Source organism: Trachypithecus francoisi, unplaced genomic scaffold (genome assembly GCF_009764315.1).
Source record: "Trachypithecus francoisi isolate TF-2019V2 unplaced genomic scaffold, Tfra_2.0 Lachesis_group14, whole genome shotgun sequence".
NCBI lineage: Eukaryota > Metazoa > Chordata > Mammalia > Primates > Cercopithecidae > Trachypithecus > Trachypithecus francoisi.
This window is the reverse complement of record NW_022681459.1, coordinates 27222189-27236047: the sequence shown is the minus strand read 5'-3', so window position 1 is coordinate 27236047 and position 13859 is coordinate 27222189. Positions and strand designations below refer to the sequence as shown.

General features: G+C 45.1%; 1 protein-coding gene across 1 annotated transcript in view; it reads left to right on the top strand.

Moving 5' to 3' along the window:
- DSCAM (DS cell adhesion molecule) overlaps positions 1-13859 on the top strand; it is a 341028-nt gene that overhangs the window by 304456 nt on the left and 22713 nt on the right. The window contains exon 28 of the mRNA XM_033232515.1: positions 589-891. Within this exon, the coding sequence (XP_033088406.1) occupies positions 589-891 (303 nt within the window). The remainder of the gene's footprint in view (positions 1-588; positions 892-13859) is intronic.

The following is a 13859-nucleotide window of genomic DNA, read 5'->3' as shown; positions in this document are numbered from 1 at the left end:
GATGACGTGGCCCAGCTCAAAGGCATGTGGGCACCGGTTTTTGCCCTGATGGTTTTCTAGTCCCCATAGAGGGTAATCACCACAGAAGATGCATTCCAGGGGTTGCGGAGCATTCTGCACTTGTGGCCAATTTCTGTGCAGTGTCACGTCTTTATTTCTAAATATCGTCACATCTTGCTTCCTGAGCTGAGGCCCCAGAAACTGAACTGCAGCTCAAATCATTCATGCCAGTGAAAGAGTCTCTAGGGCACAGATCCATTTGCAGGTTGGAGCAGAGAGAGGAGTACTGCCACTCCTGCTGTTTTCACTAAAAGCAGGACTTTTTTAGAAGGAATGCATTACTTATTGATGGAAATGTCCCAAGCTGGAACAGCTGACTACAGCAATTTGGTTGCAACAAAGCTTTCCTTAGCCGGATCTGCTGAGGCTTGTGAAGCTGGCCTCAGGAGCCTCTGACAAGGAACCAGAACTCCTACCAGGTCCCACCATGATCTGGAAGAAAACAGTCCCAAGCCAGGAAGGGACATGCCATTGGTTCAGACTTCTGATGGTGAGTCATCCGTCTTGTTTTTCTCTTTCATGGTGTAGATCGAGCAAGAAGCAGCATGGTCTCCACAGAAAGTGCCTCCTCCACTTACGAAGAACTGGCCAGGGCCTATGAACACGCCAAGATGGAAGAGCAACTGAGACACGCCAAGTTCACCATCACAGAGTGCTTCATATCAGACACGTCATCCGAACAGTTGACGGCAGGGACAAATGAGTACACGGACAGTCTGACCTCCAGCACCCCTTCCGAATCGGGAATCTGCAGGTTCACTGCATCTCCCCCCAAACCTCAGGATGGAGGAAGAGTAATGAATATGGCAGTTCCAAAGGCACATCGGCCAGGTGAGTAAGACCACGTGGGGGCCGTCGCTCAGGGAAGTGCACCTTCCTGGTTCTCCCTCATCTGCTATGAAAGCCCTTCTCAGTGTTCAGACCAAATGGGTGCTCTGTTTATTGATGGCTGCATAACAAACCATCCCAAAGTTCATTGGATTAAAACTACAGCAGTCACTTATTTTATGAATCTGAAATGTGGGTGGGGTCTAGTGAGGGTGCCATGCTGCAGAGGCCCTCCTGGGGCTGGGCATCCACTTCCAAAGTGGCTCACTGGCCTGGCTATGTTCTCCCTGTGCTGGCCTCTCCACAAGGTGCTTTAGCTTCCTCACAGCATGGTGGCTGGGTTCTAGCAGCCAATGGCCCAAGACACAGTCTGTGGAAATAGCCCGTTTCCTTAGGTTGGGCCTGGAAACTGACACAGCTATCATTTCTCTTGTATTCTATTAAGCAAGCAGTCACAGAGCCCAGGAAGCCCTGATTGCAGAGAAGGAGGCCCCCCACTGCTTGAGGGGAAGACTGTTAAACATGCAAGGGCTGGGTTTTAAAACTGCCACACTGAGGGCTTCTGAAAGGGGAGAGGTCTTACTGTAGCCAGTGTTTGGGAGTTGGCCTCACTGAATTACACAAGGTGATGGTAACTGGCTAACATTAGGTCAGCCAGTAGTTTGGTCTTCAACTTGAACCCCTGTGAATCATCTGGGTTGTAAAGAAAGCTGCACATTCTGAGGTCTGTAGGGCCTGGCAGATAATAGAATGCAGAGGCTAAGAACCGGGTCAAAGGAGTGATGGGGACATGGGCCATTTCAGAGTTCACTGCTGTCTAAAGGAAAAGATTCTAGCAAGACCCTGCCAACGGATCACAAGTAGAAATGGGGGCCTTAGTATGGGCTTGTGTTTTAAGATAAGCAGAAATCTGGGTTTTCTATGGAAATTCACAGCGTTTTTAGTGTTGGCTTGGATGTTTGTAAACCATTGTACAGGGCAAATACAACACATCTTCAGCTGGAATCCAACATATGGCTGCCAATTGTAGTTCTCATCTGAAGAACCACTTTTTCCTTTTTACCCTGAAATAGCTGCCTGTAGACTTTCCTTCACAGACTGATCTATCCACTCTTACAGAATCCAGTTTTCTTTCTCATTTTACCCATTTTCTACACCACTGTTCTGATTCCATTTCAAAAATGTATCTTCACTTTTGAATTACTGCAGTTCCCTTGGGTTTTACGGGATAAGGCCTAGCTGAAATGAGCTTTATAAATGCATAAAAATATATAAAATAAGAATTGTTTATCCAGCAAATAATCTTCCATACCAGCTCAAGATTCTTGCCAGCATCCAATAAAGAATGATGGCTTCATTTATTTTCATTCTGTCTACCTCCGCAGGGGAAAAGACGAGCTATTATTTGTGGGTGTTTTTATTTCAACTATTTTTTTTTTTTTTGGTATTGTTGGCATTTATTTGCAAGGCAAATGGAGAAAAATGCAGGATAAATGCCATGGCTTTCTGCAGCTGTTCGGCCTGAATGTGAGGAGGACCAGAGAGAAGACCGATGAGCCTGTGGGCATATTGGATAGGTGTTCTCAGCTTCAGTTCCTGCATCTGTAAAATGGGAATGGCATTGGTGACTATGTACTGGGCTTCTGTTAGATGCACGTAGCATAACACAGGTGAAGAGGTCAGCAGAGGACGCACTCAGCCATATTAGCTGTTGTTTCTGGTGCTGTCTGGTGGCTGTGGTTGTTAGAATCCCCGTGGTGACTCCAGTTGTACTGCTGGCCGCCTCTTCCTTCTTGCTTTTATTTTTCTCCAGTGACCACTCAAGTCCTAGCAGGGCACCCACCTCAATTGTGTGTCACCCAGTTAAGTACTTTCTGCTTCCACCTGAGATAACACACCACCATTTTCCCTTTGTGTGTGATTTAGGGCACAGACTGAGCTTCTAGGTTAAAAGACTGTCCTATTTGTGCAGGCCTTTACATAATTAGAGGGTTGAAGCTTCTTTTTGATGACATGCTGTTCATATTGTTGGACTGTCTCTTAAAAATTTGACCTTTGCTCATGACATTGTTGCCTGGATCCATTAGAGCAATGGAAGATCATAGCTAAGTTACTGTTGTCTTAATATACTTTTCAGAGTCACATGGTTTTATAAATATAGGTTTGAGTAATCTCTTAATGCAAGTTCAAATGTCCACAAACTTTGTTTTGTCTACCCTAGATGACTGCATTATTATTGAATATCTGATATGCTTTAGAAAATATTTCAGCCTTTGGGAGCCTTTCCATCGCTCCTTTATAATTCAACCAAATTCAACACTGGGCACAAAATACAAGGTTCCTATTTACTTTTCTGCTAACTGGAGGCTGTGATACAATTAGCAGCTCCTTGAGTTGTGCTTTTTTTTTTTTGAGATGGAGTCTCGCTCTGTCACCCAAGCTGGAGTGCACTGGCCAGATCTCAGCTCACCGCAAGCTCCGCCTCCCGGGTTCACGCCATTCTCCTGCCTCAGCCTCCTGGAGTAGCTGGGACTACAGGCGCCCGCCACCTCGCCCAGCTAGTTTTTTGTATTTTTTAGTAGAGACGGGGTTTCACGGTGTTAGCCAGGATGGTCTCGATCTCCTGACCTTGTGATCCGCCCGTCTCGGCCTCCCAAAGTGCTGGGATTACAGGCTTGAGCCACCGCGCCTGGCCGAGTTGTGCTTTTAAATCACATTCTTTTCCTGTGTGCCCTCTTCACGCTAGATGATATCAGTCATATCTGTTTCCGTTTATAGTCTTCCAAATCTCTTGATATATTTCTCCTCACCTTTAGAGCTTCTTTTTTGATGGTCCTTTTTTTCTCTTTCCCTTTTTATTTTTTCTGTCTTCAGTACAAATAGTTATGATCCCCAAACTTTTAAATTCTCTGCAAATTGGGATCAAGTTACATGAATTTGACCAGATTGTGGCTTCAGAAAAATAGGAAACATGTCTTTATTATCTTCATACTTCTTTCTCAAGGTCTAGCAGATACCTGATAGGCAAGTAGTTATCATGCAAGAAATATTTATAAACTTATATATATATATATATATTTTAAAACTATATATATATCCTGTGTATGTGTATAATATACACATATATGGCACTGTGGTACATAGTAGGTGCTTCATAAACATTATTGTATGAATGAATATCGTGGTTGTGACAACAAAACCAATTGGTGAAATATTTCAATTACTAGAAATTATAGTCAAATACAAAAGGACATTTAAATCTCCTCCAACTTTCAGCACCTTTAATCAAAGTGACTTATTTTCCGTTCTTGCCCTTAGCAAATGAAAAAGACATCTCTTCAGCAGATAAAGGGGTGCTCTCCCATGAAGTGAGGACAGCTATCCACAAAGGAGGCAGCATTATCTAGCTATAATTTTACTGATACCTGAATTTTGAATTTGCCTGTACAATTACAAGTCCTAAAAATGCAGCAAATTACTGCCTTCTTCCATAAGGGATGACTATTCCCATCTCTACAAACAGAAAACAAAATTCTTTTCCTCTGAGAAATAGCTGCAAAGTTTAACATCTTTTTTCCCTCTGGGTCAAGGTGGCTTCCAATCCTTTGATTACAGTACCCATTCTTGGTTTCAGGTAGCATTTTGAGCCAGTTGCAAACATTCTTGGATTACTGCTGCTGCTTCTTTATTCATGATGTTTATCCTGTGCCATCAAGAGAAGCCATTGCATGAAGCTACTTAATTCAATTTCAAGCTTCAGTCGTGCACCCTACCACAGCCTGCCCTACTAGCGGTAGGGAAAGCATCAACCCCTTTGGATCTCTGTGCTCATGCCGTCTGGGCCCCAGACACAAACTTACGAGTTTCAGCCCCTTCCTTGGGGAATGCATGTGAGGTTGTTTTTTTTTTTTTAGTGGGAAAGGGCCCACTGCCTGGTGCCAACTTGTTAATTCACTGAATTGCCAGTAAGTCGAAACAGTTACTGGTTTTTAATTTTAGGATCCATTCATCTTGCATCACTCTCTCCTGAGGGTGTGAGGGTGGAGAGTAAGAGGCAGGGCCTAAGGCATGCAGAGAGGCCAGGAGCCCTTACCTGGAGGAGCCCTTACCTGAAGAAAGACCTCTGCACAGGTCAGCACTATTCTGACCAAGGCTGGCCACCTTATTCTCAGTTGTCATTTTGACCATGCTGTTTTCCCTCTCTGAAGTCTGTGTATCTCTCATGTTGGCTCTTAAATCAAAACAAGATACCAGCAATCCAATCTTCAGAGCTAAATAACTCCCACTCCCAGCTTCACTTACCTACATCTCCCTCACTGCCTGAGGACTTGGCTCAGGCAGCTGGGGTGCCAAGCCTCAGTACCAGCGTCTTCCTTCTGTTTTGCACATCACTAAAACTCAATTTTGAAATATTTATTATAAATATTATACTAAAGGTCTCCTTTCAAATGAAAGTCTCTTTGATGCCTACACATGTGTGCATGGGCACACACATGCATGCACACATACACATTCACACACAAGCACACATGCGTGGGTACTTGTGCACACACATGCACATATGCATGGACACACATATGTTCACACACATGCTCATGTATGTGGGCACATAAGCACATGCTCCCATGCATGGATACACACAAACACACACATTCTCACTGCCCTGCTTTTCTAGAGGAAGGCTTGCTCCCTCCCTCTCAGCCTCCCTGCTTCCCTGTGTTTCTTTGCCATGCATGTGTTGAGTGGACACTAAATGACTGGTCCTGTTTTGGCAACTGAGGATGCAGTGATAGACAAGACCCACAGAGATCCACACTGAAGGAGCTTCTGTTCCTGGAAGGGAGACGGACATTGATCATGTAAACAAATAGTATCGTTCCCGACCATGGTGAGTGCTGGGCGGAGGAGCAAATCCAGGAAGGGGATAAAACGTGGGAGAGGAGTATTTTGGAAAGAATGGCCCAGAAAAGCCTCTGAGGCAATGAGATGTAAATGATGGGATGGAAAGAGCCCTGCAAAGATCCTTCTGGTGGTCCAGAGAGCTGAGCAAAGATAAAGGCCAGGAGAAAGGAATGAGCATGGTGTACACAACAGGGATCAAGAGTTCCCTCTGAACTGCCAAACATACATGACCTTTCAAACACTCCCATAGAATTTTAGGTTAAAAGAACCCTGGGGCCATCCAACAAAGCCTCCACATACTGCTGTTCACGCCCACTCTATGTCGACCTAAATATTGGCATGTGCTAATCGTGATTTCTGCTGGAAAACCAGGTCTCTCTGAGGAGTATTTGCAATTTTAGCTTCTTAAGGGCTCTTGTCGAATTTCGGTGTCTTCTTAGTAGCTCTCCCTCAGACTCAGAAGGTAACAGTAGGACCTGCTCTGAGGGGTTCCCAAGCTTAGAACTCTAAGCCCATTGCCTGAAATAAAAGCTTAGCACATATGTCCACTGGGTCTTTTGCAGCCACCACCCTGCACCCAGCCTCCTGCCACTGTGTTCAAGAGGCCGTCCCCTGTACCTCTGACCTTGTCCGGTGGTCTGGCTGGTTCACTGTATTTGCTGTGGTTGCTCGGCTGGTGTCTGTGTCCTCTTGTTCCAGAACATGCATTCCCTGTGTTCTGATTGTCTTTTCTCTGACTTCTGAGCCCCTTAAAAGCCTCACTGTTTTTCTTGGGTAGCTTATTGGGGTTCAGTTCTAATCCTGGGCTGCGTCAGTTTCTCGGAAAGCGATGGGGGAGGCGGGTACCTGAGAGAACTGTGATGTGGGGATAGAGGCCTCGTTGTCCCTGCTGAGTGACGAGAAGGAAGCTCCCAGATTTCAGCACTGCAGACAACAATAGAGAAGGCTGCCCAGGCTAACCGAACATTCATGGCATTTCAGACAGACCCAGTTAAAACACAAATACATGACACTCGTGTATTGAACCCCTACTAATTGAATATCTCCTGAGTAAAAAGACATTGGGTATTACCCTAAGACATAAAAGGGTTAATATCTTAAATTAACACTTCTCACAGTCTCATTCATTTATCAGAATAGTGTATATCAAGACTGCAGGCAATAGGTTCTGAAGACATGAGACAGGCAAATCTTGAGAAGGTCAAGAAGTAATACAAAGCCCAGCTCATAGAAGACGGTCAGTCGCCACCTATACACACACACACACACACACATACACACACACAAACACACACAGCCCAGTGAGGCCTCGTGAGAAGCTAAAGCCACATGAAGGCCCAGGGGCATACAGAAAGGTAAGAAGAAGACAGCAAAGATCGTTTTCCAGTGTGGCCTCCTGTACACTCTGCTGGCACCAAGGCCTAAGGCATCCTGTATCCCAAACCAGAAAGGGGAAACAAGCCATCAGCTCCAGTAAGAGTCAACCTTCTCCTGTTTAACCTCCTTCCATGGCTTTCTGCTGCTCTCACAGCATCTGAGGGGTCAGCCATGTCTTCCTTGCCTTGACCCCTGGCCTCTAGCCTCCAACCTTGACCTCTAGTCTCTAGCCTCCAACCTTGACCCCTGGTCTCCAGCATCCAATCTTGACCCCTGGTCTCCAGCCTTCAACCTTGACTCCTGGTCTCCAGCTTCCAACCTTGACTCCTGGTCTCCAGCCTTCAACCTTGACCCCTATTCTCCAGCCTTCAACTTGCTGGCCTCCTACAACTCCACAAATATACATTCACTCTGTCTGGAATTCTCTCATTTCCAGCCTAACTCAGCTCCTTCTGTGGGATGATTGAAGATGCACATTGTTGTAGAAACAGCTCTGTCAGCTTCATGGCAGAACAAGGGCAAGCTCCCAGCCAGGGTTCTGCGTCAGGTGGTCCCCAATGTGTGGTTCCTCGTGGCTCTCTTGTGGAAACTGTATCCATCTTCGGATCTCATGAATCGTTCCACAGTGGGTGCTCCAAAACCATTGCTAAGTTCTGTGCTTGCCTAAAGGACAGGGAAGATTTTCCAATCCCACTTTTATTCAGAGCTACTTTATTTGAGAACAATCATGAGCCTTGACAAAGTCAAAGCCCTACTTTTATACCTCAATGTAGCTTTTAAAGTTCACCAGCAAGCAGAAGGATCACAATATCGATGAGCTCTTAAAAAATGCATGAGGGCCCCCTGAGTACAAGCCAAGAATTGTAATCGAATCCCTGTACCTGGGCCTCCGATATCAATCTCACATTATTTATTTAGGGTTTTTCCTGGTTGCCATTTGGGAGTGACGATTCATTTACCAAGAGAGATTATTACTAGTTTTCATTACCATGCTGCAACATTAATATTAAACTCAAAAAGTGTTAGATCTCTTCTGCCTCTGGTATGGGTGGATTCTATGCTGCCCTTTGGGAACCAGCTCTTTGACACTGTAGTGTTGTTGCAAGTCTGGTCTCTGTGTTTTTTATTGAAATTGCTCGAACTCAAGGAAATCATCCTTTGCTTCTTACTGTTGCATCAATATCCAGCTCTATCCAGGCATAGACCTCAAACCTTGTTAGAAATTGATGAAAGTTCCTTTTTATGTGTCCCCAGAGGAAACTGAAGCCCCAAAAACTGTGATTCGCATTCATTCCCACAAATTTGGGGAAGCATCTGCATGTTCACAGCCTCCAACTAACAAAGCATTGCATAGGAGGAGGAAGAAGGCTACCGCAAAGTGCCTTGGAATATCTGGCCCCCAGAAATGCATTTCATTTGTTCCACCCTTATCCATACATTCCCAATACAGATGTATATAACCAGTTTTCAGAGGTGAGATAGCTCAGAGCATAAGAAGGGCTCTTTTAGGCTTCAAGATGCCTTTGGAAAGTAGTGTGCCTCATTCATTTGACTAAAGGCGAGAGCACTGAGGCTCAAAGGGGTCACAAACCTACCTGGAGGCAGAAACAGAGGCAGAGACAGGATTTCAACACCAAGCCCTGCACTCTGTAACTACTGTTCTTTCCAGTGGACTCAGCTCCCCCCTCCGCGGGTGCCACTGGAGAAAGACCTGGGGGTTTTGCCTTCTGATTACAGTTCCATTGGACCATCTCTTATTTTCTTCCATGAAGAACTGAGGTCGTCACTCCTTGTAGACTAGTATTCTGAGGCTGAGGGGTACAACTGCTTATCCTGGTTGAATTCAATGCTTCATAAGTAGAATTAAAGTGAAATAAGGAACACTTGGCATTATGAATTCTGATCATCTAAAGCAGAGTTTCTCAACAGCAGCACCGTTAGTATTTGAAGCCAGATCATTCTTCGTGGCAGAGGCTGTCCTGAGCATTGTAGGATGTTGAGCAGCACTCCTGGCCTCTGACCAATAGGTACCAATAGTGGCACCCTCCCCTGCGTTGTGACAACCAAAATGTCTCCAGACTTTGCCACATGTCCCCTGGGAACAAAACCGCCCTCAGTGGAGAGCCTCTGATCTAGTGTTCAGATATTTTCCCCTAGTGTGGTGCCTGCAAGATGGCAAGAGCCATTGTTTGATGATGGATTAATGGAATGCACATCCATCATAGATTTTCTGAATCACTTCATTCTTGTTTCAGTATTGATTTTGCCATCCTTCTCCCAAGAACTGAAATACATTCAAACTTTGCGTGTGTCCGAATAGATTGAGAAAGTTCAGGAAGTTTTGCTTTCCTGGATTTCAACTAAAAGGAGGTAGCTTTAGTTCAGCAGTTTTCACACAGTCAGGCCAACCATGACTCTAGTGCACCATGAGTGCACTAGAGTGGAGGGGGACAAGCTCTGAGTGCATATCTGCTGATGGATGTGGGGTCTGAAATCTGTACATTTCAGAACCAGAGGCAAGGTAGTGCTTGTGATACCTGTATGCAGAGTGGTTAGGGAAGGAAGGAGAAATCAATGCTGACTTATTTAATCAGGACTTTTGGAGACATTAATGGCACTGAAGGTCCCCAGAGGGCAGCAACAGAAGGATGAGAAATGAAGCACGATGTCAAATAATAAAGCATTATGCTGCAATAATGGGTAAAGCGTCTCATCCTCAAGGCGGAAGTCAAAGCAGCTGCCTGGGCTCCCTCCAGAAAGGCAGTGATGGGTGCAGCCTGTGATCTGCACTGGGTTTTAGTGAGGCTGATGAGGAAAGAATGAGAAATGGGTGCCCCAGTGATGGATGGGCCAGTGGTCATTGTATGGTACACACATGTTTAAAGCTCCACAAGGGCCGTTCATTGTGGGTAACACACATTTATTCTCATAGCGCCCACCTTTCTGGTGCCCTCTTTCTCCACTACTCCTTACCACTGTCCCAGTTGGTTACCATGTTCTCATTTTCCCTTCTCTATTTGTGACTCTGCCTCTAATTTTTATCTGTCTACGGATCTGTGTAGCTACATTGCTCTCTCTCTGCCTCCCTCTGTGTGTGTGTTTCCATCTCTCTGATCCCTCTCTGTCTCTTCCCTCTCTCTCTCATCCATTCTCCCTCACACTCACCCAACCTCATTCATCTCAGCCTCCCCTGACCCTGATATATTCCTGCATCTCAGTCCCTCAGTTTCCCAGAGCCCTTCTCTGTGCTTGGCCGTCTCCACCTTCTTCATCCCTCACCCTCAGTTAGAGTCTCTGACAGGAAGGGCATTGGCCTCAAGGCAGAGTGCAGTGGGTTCATGGTGTGCAAATCCACCATTACAGCCCAAAGAAGTCAGCAGGGGGGACCCTGTCCCAAAGGCCAAGGCAGGACTCTGTTAGCCTTTGTATTCATGCTGGGGTTAGGCAGGAGACACTAACTGGGTTTAGCTCACTGGGAAGGGGAAGGAACTGGCAGTGTGGGCAGGTAGGTGAGTAGGGCAGAAGGAGGGCATGGAAGTGAGTTGAAGCTCAGTCCCTCCTGCTGTCAGACCATGAGCCGGGTCCTCCTGCCAGCATTAGTCCTTTCCTTCTCCATGCCTCAACTTCCCCTTTCAGTATGCTGCTCTTCCAGTTGGATTTTCCCTCCCGTATCTCTCCCCCCCCCACACTCACACACACACACACACACACACGCCACACTTTTCTTGATGTTTATGCCCTGCTTGCTGTCTTATTGCACTCAGCTATCTTTTTGTCCCTCCCCTGCTTCATGCCTTTACCCCTTTTCTATGCCTTTGATTTCATGGATGAAAGTTTTAGTACAAGGGAAACAAAAAAAGGAAAAGAAGGAAGGAAGGAAGTTAGTTTTCACGTTACCTGAGACTGGATAATTTATAAAGAAAAAGAGATTTAATGGACTCACAGTTCCATGTGGCTGGGGAAGCCTCACAATCATGGTGGAAGGTGACGGGCACATCTTACATAGTGGCAGCAAGAGAGAAATGAGAGCCAAGTGAAAGGGAAAACCCCTTATAACCCATCAGACCTTATGAGACTCATTCAGTACCATGAGAACAGTATGGGGGAAACCACCGCCATGACTCAATTACTTCCCACTGGGTCCCTCCTACAACACATGGGAATTATGGGAGCTACAATTCAAGAAGAGACTTGGGTGGAGACACGGCCAAACCATATTAGAAGGAAAATAAAGGAAAGAATGGAGAGAATGAGAGAAAGAGAGAAAGAAAAAGGAAGGGAAAGAAGGAGGGAGAAGGGGAAGGGGAAAATGTGGAGAAAGGTAGAGGGAAGCAAAGCAGAGGAAGTGATGCCATAGAGTTTGGAAATCATTACCAAAAATATAAGTGAATTTTGTCATAGCTGGGTTTACTGAAACAAGTACTAAGACCGGGCATTTGCCTTTGCCAGTGTTTATGGCAATGATAGATTTACACACAGAGATGCCGAGGGCATTTGCACCCAATGGAGGTGAGTACCCATGGCATGGTGACCCAATATGGTGACCTTGGAGTTCAAAGCACAAAAGATGCTCAGAATTCTCCTGGATCCCTGCTACTTTTCACTGCATGGGAGAACTGGAGAAGGTCCTGACTGATAAGCTATGGGACAAGTGAGCTGGGGAGTGCCGGACACACCCATGAAGGCCCTGCTCTCTGTGGAAACAGATTTCTTAATCCATGGAAGGTGTTCACATGCGTTATCTAATTTACTCTTCACCATAGCCTCCTATGCTAGATTCTGCTATTACTCCCATTTTATGGATGAGGAAACTGAGCCCAGATCTAGACCTGTCAGATAAATGCAGGCAATGTTATCCTGGCCTCTACTCCTCATCACCACAATTAAAGCCAAGGGCTAGTTTCTCCCATGTGACACAGGCAGATGGCAGAGTGCTGGGGGCAGCGGATGCTGTGCCAATGTCCCCATGGTCAACACAGTCTCACACATCACGTGTCTCTTTCTGGATCAATAGCTGCATGAGTTGTCTTGGTATGTGTAGGCATCTGAAGCACATGGGAGGACTATTAGAGAGTCCAGATCCTCAGAGGCTTTGTTGCTGAGCACATGGGCTGGGGTTTTAATGGACATAAGTGCCTGTAATAACAGAGCTTACCGCTGACTACTCTGGTGCTCTCTTCTCTGTAAGTGCATGAATTATTGAGAGAACTAATTTGCAGCATGCACACAGTTGAAAGGGCTAGTGTGGGTGCTAATCAGAAAATACACATTTTTGAAGGGAGCTAATTAGAGAATCACACAACTTCATAGAGTTTTACCTGAAAAACTGGATCAATCAGAGATACTGGATATTCAGAGATACTTGTCAGACCTGCAGTAAACAAACACATGTAGGCATTTCATGTAAGCACTGAGCTGTTTCCATTATGAAGGATTTTTACTTCTCACCTGTCCATTTCAGCGACTGGAGCCCTCTTGATCAGTACATCTGAAGTGGGAGCCCCTGCAGGCAGGATGCAGATATTATGAGTCCTTTTTTTTTTTTTTTTTATACTTTAAGTTCTAGGGTACATGTGCATAACATGCAGGTTTGTTACATATGTATACTTTTGCCATGTTGGTGTGCTGCACCCATCAACTCGTCAGCACCTATAAATTCGTCATTTATAACAGGTATAACTCCCAATACAATCCCTCACCCCTCCCTCCTCTCCCCTCGCCATGATAGGCCCCGGTGTGTGATGTTCCCCTTCCCGAGTCCAAGTGATCTCATTGTTCAGTTCCCACCTATGAGTGAGAATATGCGGTGTTTGGTTTTCTCTTCTTGTGATAGTTTGCTAAGAATGATGGTTTCCAGCTGCATCCATGTCCCTACAAAGGACACAAACTCATCCTTTTTTATGGCTGCATAGTATTCCATGGTGTATATGTACCACATTTTCTTAATCCAGTCTGTCACAGATGGACATTTGGGTTGATTCCAAGTCTTTGCTATTGTGAATAGTGCCGCAATAAACATATGTGTGCATGTGTCTTTATAGCAGCATGATTTATAATCCTTGGGTATATACCCAGTAGTGGGATGGCTGGATCATATGATACATCTAGTTCTAGATCCTTGAGGAATTGCCATACTGTTTTCCATAATGGTTGAACTAGTTTACAATCCCACCAACAGTGGAAAAGTGTTCCTATTTCTTCACATCCTCTCCAGCACTTGTTGTTTCCTGACTTTTTAATGATTGTCATTCTAACTGGTGTGAGATGGTATCTCATTGTGGTTTTGATTTGCATTTCTCTGATGGCGAGTGATGATGAGCATTTTTTCATGTGTCTGTATTATGAATGTCTTCTTTTGAGAAATGTCTGTTCATATCCTTTGCCCACTTTTTGATGGGGTTGTTTTTTTCTTGTAAATTTGTTTGAGTTCTTTGTAGATTCTGGATATTAGCCCTTTGTCAGATGAGTAGATTGCAAAAATTTTTTCCCATTCTGTAGGTTGCCTGTTCACTCTGATGGTAGTTTGTTTTGCTCTGCAGAAGCTCTTTAGTTTAATTAGATCCCATTTGTCAATTTTGGCTTTTGTTGCCATTGCTTTTGGTGTTTTAGACATGAAGTCCTTGCCCATGCCTATGTCCTGAATGGTACTACCTAGGTTTTCTTCTAGGGTTTTTATGGTATTAGGTCTAACA